At 46.0% G+C, this 18503-nt stretch overlaps 1 protein-coding gene across 6 annotated transcripts in view; it reads left to right on the forward strand.

Moving 5' to 3' along the window:
• Positions 1-17379, forward strand: part of Slc5a11 (solute carrier family 5 member 11) — a 52291-nt gene extending 34912 nt beyond the window's left edge. For 5 of the 6 annotated variants that reach the window (XM_036173802.1, XM_036173816.1, XM_036173840.1 and 2 more), the window contains 8 exons: positions 2965-3170; positions 5793-5928; positions 9353-9460; positions 9734-9884; positions 12229-12397; positions 14240-14455; positions 15250-15418; positions 17136-17379. In XM_036173802.1, coding sequence (XP_036029695.1) covers positions 2965-3170; positions 5793-5928; positions 9353-9460; positions 9734-9884; positions 12229-12397; positions 14240-14455; positions 15250-15418; positions 17136-17338 — 1358 coding nt within the window. In that variant the 3' untranslated portion in view covers positions 17339-17379. The remainder of the gene's footprint in view (positions 1-2964; positions 3171-5792; positions 5929-9352; positions 9461-9733; positions 9885-12228; positions 12398-14239; positions 14456-15249; positions 15419-17135) is intronic. The other variant, XM_036173824.1, reaches the window with a different exon arrangement.
• Positions 17380-18503: the final 1124 nt, after the last annotated feature.

An 18503-nucleotide genomic window follows, 5' to 3' on the forward strand; every position in this document is an offset into this window, starting at 1 on the left:
CTGAACTTCTGACCTCCTCCTTTTAGCGCCCCCCCCTCGCCCCCCAGAACAGGGACTATAGCCACTGTGCCTGGCCCCTTTCCCTTTCATTTCCAGCATTTCTAATGTGAAAATGGGGGTTCTGTTTATCCTGTTTGAGACTCCTGAGATTTGGGGAGTTGTGATTTAATGGCCATTTTGAGAATAATAATTTCTCATCTCTCTTCTTGCTTCCTACCTCTCTTCTTCTTCATCTCCACCTCCCATCAATGTGTTTTTAGTGTTTCATTTTGTTGTTGTTGTTGTTTTTTGTTTGTTGTTGTTTCTTGCAGGTTTTTTTGTTTTTGTTTTTGTTTTTGTTTTGTTTTTTTGAAACAAGGTCTCTCTGTGTAGTCCAGGCTGTCCTGGGCTTGCTATGTAGAGCATGCTGGCTTCCATCTCACAGAGATCCTCCTGCCTCTGACTCTCAAGTGCTAGGATTATAGGTGTGCATCACCACACCTCGCTAGTGTCTTTTACTTTTGGAACTCCACCAAATCCTCCATATGACACCATCTCATGGCCTCTTTTCTTTTGTATTTTGGAATGAGTTATTTCTATTCACCTGTTTTCCAGGTTGCTGATGGCTTCTTTGGCTGTGTTGTCTGTTGATGGGTTGACTGATGAGAGATTTGTCATTTCTGTTACCATCTCTGTTATATCCTTTCATCTTTTCCTCTCTCCCCCCTTTTTCTTTCTTCTCGTTCATTTTTCAGTTACTGGGGAGTAAACTCACCTCCTCATGCTCGCTAAGCATACACTCTACCACTGAACTGCGCCCCCAGTCCCATTCAGTCCTGCCTTGTGTATCTCTTTGCTGAGATCATCCATCTAGTCATGAATATTACCCATGTTCCCACTATGGCCTATAACCTATTAATCGGTTATTTTTCATTTCCTGTCTGACAGTTGCAACATCTGGGTCACCTACCAGTTTGCCTTTATCACTTTGTTTCATAACGGTAGGTCACTTTTCTTTCTTTCTTGGGTAGCTCATAATTGTCTTCCATGTTGGATATAATATATAAGACAGTAGAGACTGGGGTAAATTGAATTTATGTTCAGATACAAGCATAGCTCTTTAGCCAAGCTGCTAATAGAGAAGCCAATCTGGTCAGGGGCTATGCTGGAGTTTAGCTTTTTCAGTGATTGCTCTGGTGGCCTTTTGTGGACCTTCAGCTTCAGATGTCTTGGGCATTACCTGTGCTGTGATGGGGTCTGCTTTTCCGGAAGTTTTTTTTCTTTTTCTTTTTCTTTTATGTCTGTATTAGCTTTCCCATGGCATGCCTGACACGAACAACTTAGAAACAGGAAAGATTTGTTTCACAAATCTGACTTACAGTTTCAGAGATTTAAGTTTGTTATTGTGGGGAAAGCCTTGTGGAACACAAGTTTTCATCATTACAGTCAGGAAGCAGGCATATGATCGGAAACAGCCAGGGCAAGAGACAGGCACCGTGCCATGCTCATATACAGAGTGTGACTTTAAATTTGACTCAAGAGAAAACAGGAAACCTTGATAGTCTTATTTCTAAAGAAGCCAGACCACTTGACACTAGAAGCAATCCTAGGAAAAGGAATGTTCTCATTATTTCATGACATATAAAATATAAGATATCTATTGAAATCAACGAGTAAAGTTATTTACAGATACTGATATGATTGGCTGTTTAAAGACCTGGAAAAATGACCAGGAAAGGAGTTGAGTAGATTAAAACTAAAATTCAAAACCATTATCCCTTATCAAAGTGGAATTTCATTTGGTACCCTGGTAGGGCCTACACTGTTGCTACTCAGAGTATAGTCCATGACCAGCAACCCCAGTGTCATACTGGAGCTCATAAAAGGAATTCCAGCTGCCAGCCAGATCTGCTGAATCAGAGTCCTCACTTCAACAATCAGACAGAATCCCAGACCCCAGCCTTCCCTCTGGCCCATAGTCAATAATCACCAAGTGATTTGTGTTAACTTTAGGAATCTCGATCCCACGCCTGTTCTAATTCTATACCTAACTGTTCTAGCAGCTGTGATCTATCTGTTCAAGTTCACTTGCTTCTCAAAAAATTTTAATCTCTTTTATGTGTGTGGATGTTTTGCCTGCATGTATGCCTGCTTGTGTGTGTGTATGTGTGTGTGGGTGTGTGTGTGCACATGTCTATTGGTGTGCTTGCTCATGAGCATGCATGTGGAGGTCAGAAGTTGATGTCAGGTGTCTTCCTCAATCCCTTTCTATCTTTGTTTTTGTCCTCATGTTTGTGAAGCAAGCACTTCATCCTCTGAGCCATCTCCCCAGCCCACTGTCATCTGAATACCTCCGTGTGTGTGTGTGTGTGTGTGTGTGTGTGTGTGTGTGTGTAGTTTCATAACTAAACCAGTCTAAGATCTACTGTTTTATTATTTGTCATTAGACCAATTATTTAATGGAGCCAATAAATTATTGTTACATTTTTCATTTTTGTAATTTGATGATTGCTTTCTTTCTACACATACACATATACACACACACATCCACACACCTATACACAATCCTCTGTGCTTTATATTATGCATTTAGAGTTGGTAGTCAGAGCCAGTGAGATGATTCATAAAGACACTTGCTGCCAAGCCTGATGACCTGAGCTCAATCTCTGAAATTCACAGTGGAAGGAGCATTGACTCCTACAAGTTGCCCTCCGATCTAACCTTGACACACACTGTGGCGTGTGCATATGGCTACAACCACACACCCAAGTCTCTGCTTGTAAATAAATAAATTTCAGAGAGAAGTTATTCTGAGACACCATCTACAGTAGCTATCAAAGGCACCAGAGAAAAAGGACAGAAGTTAAATACCCTTAAGGGGACACTGTTCCTCAGTAGCTCTGCCTCAACTAGGCCATCATCTGCCTCCACCTTGCTGCAGGCTCCACGAACCCCTGGCAACCCTAGACTCCCTCTGCCTCCTAGGTTTTGCAGCTGTTGGTGGGATGGAAGGCCTGAAGGACCAGTACTTCTCAGCCCTGGCTAGCAATCGGAGTGAGAACAGCAGCTGTGGTCTGCCCCGAGAAGATGCCTTCCACATCTTCCGGGACCCAGTGACCTCTGATCTCCCTTGGCCTGGGATCCTGTTTGGAATGTCCATCCCATCTCTCTGGTACTGGTGCACAGATCAGGTATGAGAGCTGACTGACTCCCTGATGCTTCTTTGCTGGGCTGGCTGACTTCAGTGGTGTGACTTTGCTGTGCATGTTCCTCTGTCCCATCTCTCCCATTCCTTCCATCCTCTCCTCTACTCAGTCTGTTGTTTTGCTTCTTACTCTTGCAAATGCTAATGGTGAATCTGGAGCTGCTGATTTTTGCAAAAGGGGGAACTTAACATACCCTGCTTGCTGGGACGAGCCAGTCATGAACTCAGTCATATGAAGGAGATGAGACATTGCATTTCAAGATTCGAAACATACATCATTTGTTCAACAGATATCCCAGACATGCCTCTGGGCACTTGAGGAATCTGGAGCCCATATGGAGCGACCCTGCTACTGCCTGGGGGAGACAGAGAGATGATAAATAAGCATTTCCTGTGAGACATTAAAGGGTGTCACTTTTTTAAAAAGTAGAGTGAGGCAGAAGAAGTCTGAGAGTGAGGGAAATGCAATTTAAAATTTGGGTTGCAAGAAAAGTGTCTGAGGAGGGACCTAAACAATTTGCTCTCTGACCCCTGAGCCACCCCCCACCACACACACACAAACAAAAACAAAAGAACCACTCAATTGCTACAATTTCTATCCTTTTTAGAATCTGAAAGTCACAGACTGCCAATGTCCCAGGCATGACCAGGGCTTCTGGGAGTTCTGGATGGGTGAATCCCGTGAGTCCCTACACTTGTCCCTGGGCTCCATATCTGTCACTATTTCTGCAGCTGTGTCTTTAGCGAGCATTCTGTATTTAACTGTGAAGCCTCTGGCAGGTGTCTGATGAGGTTCAGTCTCTCCGGAGAAATAGGCCTCTAAGTGGCTCCTCTTTTGCCTCAAATTTGTGCACAGTGTACTGTGAAATCTAACAGAACTCAGGGGAATGGCACAGAGGCGAATAAAGCCCACCTCTGGACATCTGTAACTGGAAGTTTTCCTGTGCCCTCCTGGCTCCCGCAGCCTTGTGGTCCTGCAGCTGCTCAGACCCAAATGAACACACAGAGGCTTATAGTAATTGAGAACTGTACGGCCTACTGGCTCAGGCGTCTCGCTAGCCTAATTTCATCTTAAATTAACCCATTTCTATAAATCCATACTTTGCCACGTGGTTCATGGCTTACCAGTATCTTTACATCTTGCTTCTCATGGCGGCGGCTGGCAGCGTCTCCTTTGTTCTGCCTTTCTCCTTCCTCCTCTCTAGTGTCCTGCCTATCCCTATTCTGCCTCACCATTGGCCAAACAGCTTTATTTATCAACCAATCAGAGCAACATATTTTCACAGCATACAAAAAGACATTTCCCCATCAGACATCCTTTTTTTTTTTTTTTTTTTTTTTCCCCCCGAGACAGGGTTTCTCTGTGTAGCTTTGCGCCTTTCCTGGAACTCACTTGGTAGCCCAGGCTGGCCTTGAACTCACAGAGATCCGCCTGGCTCTGCCTCCCGAGTGCTGGGATTACAGCTGTGCGCTGCTGCCGCCACCGCTACCACCACCACCACCAGGCTCAGACATCCTTCTTATTAAGGGTGTTGATTGAGTGAGGACTAAATTTAGTAAGGAAAATAATCATTTTTAACACAAAAGGACATTAAAAAAAAATCCCTTCCATGTTTAGAAAGCTAGAGACAAATTATGGTGATTATTATCTATAAGAAATTACTATGTGTTAGACGCTATCCTAAGTATTCCAAATGGTTCTGCTTTTTAAATTTCAAAACAAGTCTGGTTTTAGCCCCATTTGGTTAATGAGAATACTAAGGCCAGAGGTGACATCCAGAGCTCAGGTTCACATAGCCAGGCAGTGAGGAGACAGGATTTGAACCCAGGCTGGCTATCTCCACCTCTAAAGTGCATTCTGTAGCCAGAGCTGAATGCAAGGACTCATCCCACACCATTGGAAGCCCTTTCTCTTTCTCTGCCTCTCTATTTTCTGAGGTCTCTTCATTCTCAGAGAGCCTTACTATGTGATGTCAGGGTGCAGACTGCCAGTCCATGTCACCTCCACAGTTAGCAGCCCCAGTGGAGGCTCCCCTTGCAGGTCACCTCTTTCCTTTGCCCTTCTAAACATTTCTTCACTTTTATTTTATGCCAGTGAATGTTTGCTGGGATGTATGTCTGTGCATTGTGTGTGTACCTGGGTATCTATAGAAGTGAGAAGAAGGTGTCAGATCCCCAGGGACCAGAGTTACAGATGGTCATGAGCCACCAAGTGAGTGCTAGGAACCAACCATGGTCCCTCTAAAAAGAAGCCAGCACTCTTAACCACAAGCCATCTCTCCATCCTCTCCTTTGCTCCCTCCCCCTTTTTAAAAATCAGTTGTTCTACTGAGAGATTAAACTGGATTATCTTCAGTACATGCTTTTACCTAACTTTGGTAGCCAAAGAAGTGGACTAATTCTGGAGTGAACTGTACCTGACAGGGTCTGTATATAATAGGGAGGGGACAGTGGTGGCCACCCCAGTCGGACCTGGATAAAGGTGAGGAGAAATGCTTTCTTATAAACAAGGCAGGCAGACCTAGGCCTCAGTTCCACCAGGCCTACTGCAAAGCTCCACAGGCCCAGCGAGCAAACCGTCCTCAGCTTCCACTTCACTCTGCTCCAGGTGATTGTCCAGCGGAGCCTGGCTGCCAAGAACCTGTCTCATGCCAAAGGAGGTTCCCTGATGGCTGCGTACCTGAAAGTACTTCCTCTTTTCCTAATGGTGTTCCCTGGTATGGTCAGCAGGGTCCTCTTTCCAGGTGAGCCGGCTGCTGGGGGCAAAGGTCATCCGTCTGTCCACAAGTCTCAGGCTCTAGGTAATGTTCTCAATGTGTCACTCACTGTCCCACAAGAGCAGGACTAGAGTCCCGGCCTGGTGACTAGATGGAGGTTTCCCATCCATCTACTCGCTTCACGCTGCTGTCCAACACTGACTCAGCAGACAAGACCCACTGGTATTCCAAGATGAGGGAGTGATGCTCACTGGGAGTCTTCCACTGTATCTTCAAACCACAAACTAGGCCAATAAGCGTGGTTCCACACGCTTATTCCCACAAGGCAAGTCATGTGCCCATGCTTTAGGGCTCAAGCTCAGTGTTCTGGTAACTTTGGCCTAATGGAACCCCTCCTGTGACAGTAAATATCAGGGGACATAAATAACACACACACACACACACACACACACACACACACACACACACACGCACGCGCACGCGCACGCGCACGCGCACATGCACATGCACATGTGTGGCAATGGTTGATCTCTAGCACTCTCTACCTTACTTTTTGAAATGGTCTTACTGACCCTGGAGCTCACTGATTCAGCTGGACTAGGGGGACACTGAACCTCAGGGATCTGCCTGTCTCTGCCTCCTTTGCTCTTGGATTACAGGCCTGAACTGTACTCAGTTTTATATGGGTGCTGGGCACCCGAACTCAGTCCTCATGCTTGTGAACAACAGGCCACTTCCCTGACCCCAAACATACTCTAGGAAGAACACTGCATTCTTCACTGAATGTGATTTGTAAACTTTGCTCCAGTCAGGTGTCCCATGCTTGAAGGTTGCATTCTTAGCAGGAAAAACCCTTTGTAGTTAATGATTAAATGGCAATGAAAGGACCCTGCTCCTTCTCAGTCTGAGTGGAGAAGGGGAGCTTCCCCAGAACAGAGTGAGGCACACAGGTTTAAACTTCAGCAATGGGAGGCTTCTGGGCTCCAGCGGTGATAATGTTTAGTGTTTTCTTATCTGCTGGTTTCCTCAAAAGCCCTTGATTTTTCTGAGGGGTGGGATGTGTATGTATGTGGCATATGGGTGTGTATGTTTTTGCATGTGTGCAGGCACATGTACATATGTGTGCATGTACATGTGGTGGCCAAAAGTTGATATTGAGTGTCTTCCTCCATTGCTATCTTATTTTAGTAAAGACAGGGTCTCTCAGTGAACCTGGAGCTCACTAATTTGGCTAGGATGGCTGGCCAGTGAGCTCCCAGCATCCTGCTATCTGCTTTCCTACCTATCACTCCTAAGCTGGCATTACCACTGTGCACCATTGTGCCAAGCTTTTCACATGGGTGCTGGGAGCTCAACTCTGGTTCCCAAAATTGTTCAGCAAGCATTTGGCTGACTGAGCCATCTCCTCAGTCCAAACTTAACCCCTTCTGAGGGACACACCCCCAGTGACCTCAGGACCTCCAACTAAGCTCCACCTCTTAAAGGGCCCCCACCACCTCCCAATATGACCACACTAAGGACCAAAACGCCCAACACATGAACCCAAACCACACTCTAGCAACAGCAGAGGTGTACTTTGGAGACAAGCCAGAGAACCAGGATGGGTGAGTGACTTCACACTGGAGAGTCCAGAGAACCAGGATGGGTGGGTGACTTCACACTGGAGAGGCCAGAGAGCTGTTGGGGAGAGGAAAGAACTGAGAAAGATGCAGAAAGAAGAGGCTGGAGAGGTGGTTCCTCCCGAAGAGCTCTTCATCCATTTCCAGAGGACCCGAGTTCAGTTCCCAGCTCCCAAGCTGGGCAGCTCACAACTGCCTGTTGTAACTCCAGCTCCAGGGCACCCAATGCCCCTTTCTGGCCTCTGTGGACACTAGCATTCAAGAACACCAGCCCACACACAGACACATACATGAACATATAATTTAAAAATACAATATTCTTTCTAAGAGAGAAAAGATACTCAGGGTTTGAAACTCACGGTGAGCTTGAACCTAACATGAACAGCTGTGGGAGGCAGGAGAGGAGGGGTTTGAAAGTCCTAACAGGGCTGGTGTGCAGCTCAGGAGCAGCAGAGTGGGTGCCCAGTGTGCACAAAGCCCTGAGTTCGGGATCCAATGCCAAGAAGAAAAACGTTAAGCATTTTAAAAAAGTATCATGGAGGGACTTCACTGTAGATGTGAATCACTGTCCCCTATAGCAGCTGAGAATGTGAAGTCTGAGGTAGGACTCTATCCATGACTGGCTATTAGGTGTCACAGCTCTCTTTGGGGTCCAATGAGAATGGTGATGTGGTGGGTTTTTTTGTTTTTGTTTTTGTTTTTGTTTTTAAAGATTTATTTATTATGTATACAGAAGAGGACGCCAGATCTCATTATAGATGGTCATGAGCCACCATGTGGTTGCTAGGAATTGAACTCAGGACCTCTGGAAGAGCAGTCGGTGCTCTTAACCTCTGAGCCATCTCTCCAGCCCCAATGTGTTTTTATTATGTCATGTATGACCACACTTGGGTGCTTAAGTTTTAATGTGCATGATCTCAGCCAATTGTCATACTCTTTTTTTCCATTGACATTATTATTATTATTATTATTATTATTATTATTATCATCATTATGTTTTTCAAGACAGGGTTTCTCTGTGTAGTTCTGGCTGTCCTGGAACTTGCTCTATAGACCAGGCTGGCCTTGAACTCACAGAGCTCCCCCTGCCTCTGCCTCCTGAGTGCTGGGATTAAAGGCATGTGCCACCACTGCCTGATGCCATTGATCTAATTTTTAATAGTTATTTTAGTGTGTATATATGCGTGTGTGTGTGTGTGTGTGTGTGTGTGTCTGTGCACACACAGGCATGCAAGTGTGCCATGTCACCTGTGTGAGGCCAGAGGACAACTTGCAGGAATCAGTTCTCTCCTTCTATCATGTCGCACATTAGGACTGAACTAAGGTCACTGGGCTTGCTGGTCCTTCATTTACTTCTGAACTGTGTGTATGTGGGGGGTGGAGTGGGGGCAAGTGTGTGTGTGTGTGTGTGTGTGCGCGTGTGTGCACCATGGAATTCGTGTAGAGGTAGGTCAGAGAAAACACATGGGCTTGGCTCTCTCCTTCCACCATGTGGGACCTGGGGATCAAACAGGTTGTCAGCCTTGTCAGCACTGACTAAAATATCTTGCCAGCCCCGTCGTTCTAACCTTATGGGACAGTTTCTTAGCAGTGCGGTTTCAGACAGTAGTCACGCTAATGTTTCATGGTAGTTAAATCGTTATCCCAGTTCTACAGATGGGCAGCAGGAGCTCAGAAAGCTGAAGGGACATGGAGTTGAGGCTCTTTTCTATTTCCCTCAGCTATAAGCTCATAGACCCTTCTTTTGGTGCTGGTCTGGTTCTGGCACAACTGTAGCCAGGCCCGGGCTCAGGGCCTGCCTGCCTCACTCTGGGCCTACATTTCCTCCATAGATCAAGTGGCCTGTGCTCATCCCGACATCTGCCAGCAGGTCTGTAGCAATCCCTCTGGCTGTTCAGACATCGCATATCCTAAACTTGTGCTGGAACTTTTGCCCACAGGTAATGTCCCCTCACCCCTATACTTAGTCTCCTGGACTACCTAGAAAAGAAGATACTGCCTGGGTGCTGATGTAAGAGCTATGGGCACCCACCCCAAAGGCCAGAATTTGGGAGGCCCACAAAGTCTTGTCTGACTACCCCACCAGAGGGTCTACCTCAGAGCTGAACCATCGGGATCAGCTAGCTTTAGGCCCCGTGGTGACAGGGTCACAAGAGAAGACAGAAGCTGTCAGGAGAAAGCCCAAGGCCTATAGACCTCCCTTCTGCCCCCAGGACTCCGTGGGCTCATGATGGCTGTGATGGTGGCGGCTCTCATGTCCTCCCTCACCTCCATCTTTAACAGCGCCAGCACCATCTTCACCATGGACCTGTGGACCCACATCCGGCCACGGGCATCTGAAAGGGAGCTCATGATTGTGGGCAGGTAAGGTCATAGAGAGTAGGACTCTAGAAAGTGAAAAGCCTAGACACCTAGCAAGGAGGGAACTGAGCTCACAGACAGGCAAAGCCAATGTGCCCAAGCTTGCTCAGCCTCTGCTGTTGACATCGAGAAGCAGTTACTCTGCATGAGTTAGTCACTCATTGAAGAGATGTCCTGTGAACACCTGCTGTGTTCCAGGACTTAAAACAGTACTTTAAAAAGGTTCCAGTATTTAAAATCAGTCCTCTGGTAGTGGAACACAGCACTAAAAGAAGTGTGTCTGTAGGCATGGTGCTGGAATGGGGTGGGGGTGGGGGGAGTCAATCAGACAATTAAAGCCCTGATGAGTGTTCCAACTGGGAATCGGGAGACATTGACATTCAGATGGGAAGTACCAATCTGGGTTGGGATCTGGGGGATGGTTGGAGGTAGCTGGGTAAGATGGGAGTGGATTTCTGGAGTGTGTGTGTGGGGGGTGATTTCTATTCCAAGACTCCTGCAAAGTCCTGAAGTCTAGCAGGAGAGCAGAAATGAGTGTCCTGAAAATATGATGAAAAATAGAAACAAATAAGCTGCTCCTTGGGGCCTTGTCACTCAAAAAGATGCATGTAGAGGGCTGTCTCAGCCATCATCCAGGGAGAGTGCTTAGACATGACCCTGAATGTTAACCCACTAAAGGAAAGCCAGATGCGCTGCACTTGACCACTTGAAAAGACACCATTAAAGAGATCTAAAGATGTGCCACAGATGGGGGAAATTATTTGCAGGCCACACATTACATGCTTAAGAATGTGTAATCTAGAAAATGTAAAGAACTCTTAGAACATAATGTGACCAACCACCAAAACAGCTGAATGGACATTTCACCAATGAAGATGTAGAAATGGCTGCAAGCTGTTGACAAGATGCTCAGCATCATTTATTACATGAGGTACCAATAACAGCCAGGCATAGTGGTGCATGCCTATCACCCCAGTGCTTGGAAAGCTGGTGCAGGAAGACCTTGAGTGTGAAATCAGCCTGGACTACATAGCAGGTTCTAGGCCAGTCTAAGACACATAGTGAGGCCCTACTTCAAAAAAAATTTTTTTAAACAAAAAGAGACAAGAAAGTGGAGAGCCTAGAACTCCTATATAGGACGATGGGACTATGAATGATTCTATTAGGCATAAACTTACTATATGGTTTGACAGTTTGCACTCCTAGAAGTGAGAACATATGTCCAAAGACCTGTATACAGATGTTTATACAAGTGGTTTACAGTTGCAAAGAAGGGGGCAGAAATTCTGTCATCAACTGATGGAAAACAAGTAGTAGGGAGAAACAGTGTGTTCACGATACAACACTTTTCAGAAGCGACGAAATGGTCCGGTGAGGTGGCTCAGCTGGTGAGGATGTTTACTAACAAGTTCGATGACCTGAGTTTGATACCCAGGCACCACCTGGTGGAAGAAGAGAACCCATAAGTTCTCTGACCTCCATGTGAGACCATCCACCCTGAATGCCCCCTGCAAAGTAAGATTTTTGTTTTTTGTTTTTTGCCTCTGCCTCCTGAGTGCTGGGATTAAAAGAGTGTGCCACCACTACCTGGCCCCAAATAAGAATTTTAAAGATTTATTTACCATGTATGACTGTTTTGTCTGCATGTATGTCTGTGCACCATATGTGTGCCTGGTGCCCTTGGAGGTCAAAAGAGGACATTGGATCTCCTGGAACTGTAGGTACAGACAGTTGTGAACTGCCATGTGGGAGCTGGAACTTGAACCCAGATCCTCTGGAAGAACAGCCAGTGTTTTAACCACCAAGCCATCTCCCTAGCCCCAATAATTTTTTTTTTTAAATCAATGAAATATCCTGGTGAGTTATCACATGCATGTAATCCCAGCTCTTAGGAGGCAGAGGCAGGAGGATCATATATTCAAGGCCAGCCTGAGCTACATGGACAGTCCCTGTCTCAGAAAAGGAAGGGAGTATGAAATATGGATATGTGTTACCCCTTATATGGACCTCAAAGACCAATATGCAGCTGAGTCAGCAGCTGAAGATCACATTCCATGTGGCAGAGAGCATTTGTAGGAGCTCCAGGAAAGGTGAACACAGAGGGGGCAAGCACATTCATGACTACCCAGAGGCAGCAGGAATCAACTGTAAATGCTGGGAGGGAACGTTGTGGCATGATGGGTGTGCTCAATGTCGATGGTCCTTTGGGCTGCACGACTCCACAGATTCGGTGAAGGATACTGGATGGTACATGTAGGACTGATGGGTCTCATGTAACTTACAGCTCAGTGAAGGGAGGAAAGCAGGTGTTCAGAGGAGACAGCTGTCTTGCCCTCTCTCCTCACAGGGTGTTTGTGCTGGTGCTTGTGCTGGTCTCCATCCTCTGGATCCCTGTGGTGCAGGCCAGCCAGGGAGGCCAGCTTTTCATCTACATCCAATCCATCAGCTCTTACCTACAGCCACCAGTGGCTGTGGTCTTCATTATGGGATGTTTCTGGAAGCGTACCAATGAAAAGGTAAATCTGGATCGGCAACACAATACCCAGGTGCTGCTAACGAACACTGGGAGAAATGGCGGGAAATGGTCTGGCAGGGGGCTGCCTGAGTGAGCTAGACCCTAGTGTCACTAGGGAGAGTGAGCTCCGTGTGGGAACACATAGGGAGGGGCCATTAGGCTTTTGTAAAGATGTAATGGGCATTCTCAGATGTGTCTTCATGTGCTTTGTTGTTGTTGTTTGGAGTCAGGGCCTTCCTATGTAGTACATTTCTATTTCTGTGTTAAAACATCCTGGCAAAAAAGCAACTTAGAGGAGAAACAGTCTACATGAGCTCACAGTTCCAGGTCATGGTCCATTACTACAGTACAGTCAAGCTAGTAGCAAGTACTTCAAGCAGGCAGTCACATCACATCCAGTCAAGAGTAGGAAGTGTCTGAGGGTTTCTACAGGTGTGAAGAGACACCATGACCACAGCAACTCTTATAAAGGAAAACATTTCATTGGGGCTGGCTTACAGTTCAGAGGTTTAGTCCATTGTCATCATGGTGGGAAGCATGGTGGCACACAGGCAGACATGGTGCTGGAGAGGTAGCTGAGAGTTCTACATCCAGATCTGTAGGCAGCAGGAAGAGATTGTGAGACACTGGGCCTGGCTTGAGCATCTGAGACCTCAAAGCCCGCCCCCAGTGACACACTTCCTCCAACAAGGCCACACTTACTCCAACAAGGCCACACCTCCTAATAGTGCCACTCCCTATGAGCCTATGGGGCATTTTTCATTCAAATCACCATAGAGAAGATGATGTACACATGCTGAGTATCCAGCCAGCCCCCTGCTCTAATATAGCCCAGGGCCCCAGACCAGGGAATGTGTTGCACTTTTAAGATGAGTCTTCCTATATCAAGACAATCCTACAGACAGACGTACAGACAAACCTGGTTGAGATAGTTTCTCACTGAGCCTCCTTTCTCAAGTGATTCTAAGTTCTGTCAAGCTGACAAAACTATCACACTTAGGTTGACCTCAAACTCACAATCTTCCTGCCTGAGTATGGGTGTTACAGGTTTTAACCACCATACTTGGCTTCATGTCACACTCTTGTCAGTAATAGAGAAGCCAAGTTAGAAAGGAATGAGTGTGTCATATGTAATCAGTTCATAATAATTGGGCATCTGCATCTGTGAGTTCAACCAGATTCAACCAACAGCGGAATGAAAATATCTGAAGGGGAAAAAAAGCTGTGTCCCTGTTGAGCAAGTACTGACTTTCTTTCTGATGTTAACCTCTAAATTAATGGTTCTCAGTCTATGGGTGATGACCCCTTTGGGAGTCAAATGACTCTTTCACAGGGGTTGACCAAGACCGTCAGAAAACAGATATTTACATTAAAATTCATAACAATAGCAAAAATAGTTACAAAGTAGCAATGAAAATAATTTTATGGTCACCACAACATGAGGAATTATATTAAAGGGTCACAGTATTAGGAAGGTTGAGAACCACTGCTCTAAATAATATAGTGCACTGACTATTTACATAATATTCACATTGCACTGGGTATTATATGTAAATTATATGTATCTAAAGATGATTTAAATTATGTAAGTGGATACACATAGGCCACGTGCAAACACTATACCATTCTATACAAGGGCCTTGAGCAGCTGTAGACTTTGTTTTCTATGGGTCCTGATCCTTTAGGATACCAAAGGCTGACTGTATTTGTAGAAGATGAACAGGTATATAGCTCCAAATCTTTGCAATATAGTGAACATCATAAGAAAGACGAGCTCTTGAAATGGCTTCTTGAAGTTTTGGTGCCCTTGGCATCCTTAAGATGGCTGTGTTCTGGTTTGCAGGGTGCCTTCTCAGGTCTGATCTTGGGCCTGCTGCTAGGATTGGTCAGGCTGGTCCTGGACTTTGTCTACGTGCAGCCTCGGTGTGACCAGCCCGATGATCGCCCAGCTGTGGTGAAGGATGTCCACTATCTCTACTTCTCCATGATCCTGTCTTCTGCCACCCTCGTTACTGTGATCACTGTGAGCTGGTTCACAGAGACACCCTCCAAAGAGATGGTACATTTGGGTTGACAGGCATAGCCTCTGAGACACATCAAAAGTGACAGAATGGGGACTCTGGGCTTAAACAAGATAATTGAATGTTCAGAAAGTCCAGAGTGGGGGTTTGGTGACATGTTGATGCAGAACTCAGAAAAGGTCATCAGATTCCATTTCTCATTTCTGCTTCAATTCTCAAGGCCCATGGGGAACCAAGGAGTTCTTAGGGCTGTGTTCCCTACCTTTTCTTTCTTTCTTTCTTTCTTTCTTTCTTTCTTTCTTTCTTTCTTTCTTTCTTTCTTTCTTTCTTTCTCTCTCTCTTCTTTCTTTCTTTCTTTCTCTCTCTCTCTCTCTTTCTTTTCCTTCCTTCCTTCCTTCCTTCCTTCCTTCCTTCTCTCTCTCTCTCTCTCTCTCTCTCTCTCTCTCTCTTTCTTTCCTTTTTTTTTTTAAGCTGCCATTAAGTAAAGCCATAAGCAGTCCTGATCCTGGTTCTTAGCTGGTTCCAATCAGCTCAGGTGCAACCTTGTCCTTGCACCAGAAGAAAGGCTGAGCTGAAGGGCCAGTCTATGGCTCACACAGTACCTTAGGGCTAGGACAGTCAGGTACCAACAAGCAGAAGGCTATCAGAGGACAGGGGAGCAACCAAAGGTGCAACCATTGGCTCTGAGGAGTGGAGGGAATTGAAGCTGCTTGGAGAAGGCACACCATGAGCAGTCAGTGTCCAACATAAAGGCCGAGGTGGATGCTGGGTTGGGGGAAGGGAGGAAAAACAGCAGCTTCCATCTGAGTCTCACGTTGCCTCTGCTTCTCAGGTCAGCCGCCTGACTTGGTTTACTCGTCATGAGCCTGTGGTCCAGAAGGACCCAGTACCACTGGCAACCCCCCTGCCTACAACCCTTCCTCAGAATAGGACTACAGAGGCCACCAGCACCAGCATCCAACTGGAGACAATTCAAGAAAATCAGAACAAAGCCCATAGCCGTGAGTTGCCCCTGGTCTCAGTTATAGTAAAGTTTACGAAACATTATGCATTCAGGGGAGACTATGTCAGAATTTCAGCATCCCCTGGCTCTGATGCCTGGCTTCCCCACCCACCAGAGGGGACTCCCCAGAGACACAAACAGCAAACCCAGAACCTACCAAGACTTCATGCAAACCTGCACCATAGGCTGGAGACTACAATAATCTTCAGATCACTTATTTCAGTTTAGCTCACTTATAAAATGTGAGTTAACATTTTACAATGTGGAGATTTCACCTGAGATCCTAAAGTTCCATCTCTTGAACAATGGGAAAATCTGGCGACACCAGGCTTCCATGTTGACATGGTAAAGTTATCTCCATGGTATGAAGATTCAGGTTATCATTTAAAAAATATCATGGACACTAACCTATGTCAACTCAAGGTAAGAAACTCCACAGATATTTTTTTCTTGAACTTTTCTTTTTTTCTTCCAGTGCTAGGGATTGAACTAAGGGCCTCATGCATGCTCGGCCACTCAGCCTAGAAAACAGGAAACTCATTTTCTATGTGTAAAGAAACTTCCCCTCACTCAGGTGTAAGCTTCTGGGTGTGCAGCCTGAGCTCCATAGAGAGAAATAGCATTGCACAAAAGTGCCCCAAGTTCTTCATCCTCGAAGGCATGGTGATACAGAGAGTACCAGAGCTGGGTCCTAAGCCCATCGTGGCCACTACTTACCTGCCAAATGGCTTTGCTAAAGTTAGTGTGAGCCTTGATTTTTTCATCTGAAGACAGTGATAATCTTCTAGACTTCAGGTACTAATGGATTTAGTTGTCCCTCAGTGCCTGGGAGAATCTGATTCCAGGACCACAGGGGTCCTAACATCTGTGATGTTCAAGCCCCTTGTATAAAACGGCAAAGCAGGGGCTGGGCAGGTATCTGTCAGTAAAGTGCTTGCCTTGAAAGCATGGAGATCTGAATTTGATGCCCAGAACTCATGTTTAAAAACAACAACAACAACAACAACAACAACAACAACAACAAAAATCCCTACAGGGTCACGGTGGCGTGTGCACCTGGAAGATGGAGCCAGCCCCCCCGCCCCCCCAAAAAAATCACTGGGGCTCATCTGCCAGTCAGCCTAACATACTTGCTGAGTTCCAGGCCAGTGAAAAGGTGTCTCAAAGAAAAGGGCTGGAGAGATGGCTCAGAGGTTAAGAGCACCGACTGTTCTTCCAGAGGTCCTGAGTTCTGTTCCCAGCAATCACATGGTGGCTCACAACCATCTGTAATGAGATCTGGCACCCCCTTCTAGTATACATAATAAATAAATAAATCTTTAAAAAACAAACAAACAAACAAAAAACACAACTCCAGGAGAATGACATATGAGATTGTCCTCTGGCTCACTTGCAGGCAATACATATACACTCACACACATGTGCACCCATGTACATCCTGTGTACTTGAACTCATCTCTAAACACCCCATACAAGGTCAGTGCTGTGGAAGTTATGCTGTATTGTTTAGGGAAGGTTGATGAACAAGTCTGTACTCCTCTGAATTCTCCTGTTCATGTTTGGTTTAAACCTCCAAATACGGAAGGCTGACTGTGCCTTCCAGCAGAAGAACATGGATTCCATATTTCAGTTCATGAACACATGTTGTCGATCCTCTTCTTCCTCTTGGGGACAGGCAGCTCCCTTGTGACCTTCCTTTGCTGGGTTCTTTCTAGAGGATGTGTCCTGCAAACAGTCCAAGGTGCTGAAGGCTATGCTGTGGCTCTGTGGAATGGAAAAGGACAAAGAGGAGCCCCCAAGCAAAGCAGAACCTGTCATAGTTTCCTTGGAGGAAAATCCCCTGGTGAAAACCGTGCTAGACGTCAACTGTCTTGTGTGTATCAGCTGTGCCATCTTCCTCTGGGGCTACTTTGCTTAACACAGGGGAGCCCAGAGAATCCAAGCTCTCTGTGTGTTTTCAGTGCCTTGTTTTTTTTTTTGTTTTTTTTTTTTTTTTAACAATAGAAAACAAAGTGGTAATAAAGCTTGTGTTTGTTTACCATAAAGCTTCAGAGGTATTGCTGACAACCTCATCGGCATTTTCTTCTGGAAATATAATATATATATATATATATTAAAAAGAAAAAATGAGGTAACTGTGTACACTTCTTGAATTTTAGCTTAGTGGCTGGAGAGACGTCTCAGAAGTTAGGAGCTCTTTGATGCTCCTACAGAGGACCAGATTGGTTCCCAGGATCCCCCAGTAACTCTAGCTCTAGGGATCCGACACCCTTGTGTGGCCACTTCCATGTATTTGCATGTATGTGCACATACACACACACACAGACACACACATGTACACAAATAAAAATAAATCTTTCTCAAACATTCTGGCTTTGAAAAGTTGGCTTCTTAATTCCACACGAAGAGCCTTCCCAACAGACAGCTGGAAAGATCCATCTGCATGAAGCCTCTGACTGGTTGGGGGCCAGGAATGTCCAGGACCTTGTTCTGTGCTGGGCCTTCTCCTGCAGCTTCTCTCTTCTGGGCCCTGATGGAATGATTCAGAGTGGCATTTGCTGTGTACAGGACAGCTAAGAGCAACGCCACCTCTGAGGTGTCCCTGGACACAAGCTGCCCAGACCTAAGATAAAGAGATGATGGGTGGAGCTACTTACAGGCCCCACCCAACTCTCCTGAGACTCTAATTTCCAGGGATTTCAAAGGAAAACAGGAGTCACTTGGCCACCTACTCATTCAGTGAGTTTCTAGGTGATAGCCATGGCGACAGGGACCAGCTGGTCCAATGGGAGTTATTAGTTCAGTGCGCACCTTTAACACTGATCCAATTGCTTACACAATTCCTAGCCAGAGCCACAAAGCTGGATCCTGGCAAGGGCCCAAGATGACTTGGGAGGCAAAAGGGCTCAAGGGTCAAGTCCACAGAGAAGAGTAAGTCTTCCTCTCCAGGAGCCAAAGGAGGGAATGTGGGGCACAAGGACTTCCACTAGAGTCCTGTACTCATTGCAATCCTGGCTCCAGAGACCTCTACTGCCTCTGGTTGGAGTCAAAATGTTTCCTGGGGGTGGGGGGTGGGAGGACAG

Source organism: Onychomys torridus, chromosome 1 (assembly GCF_903995425.1).
Source record: "Onychomys torridus chromosome 1, mOncTor1.1, whole genome shotgun sequence".
Taxonomy (NCBI): Eukaryota; Metazoa; Chordata; class Mammalia; order Rodentia; family Cricetidae; genus Onychomys; species Onychomys torridus.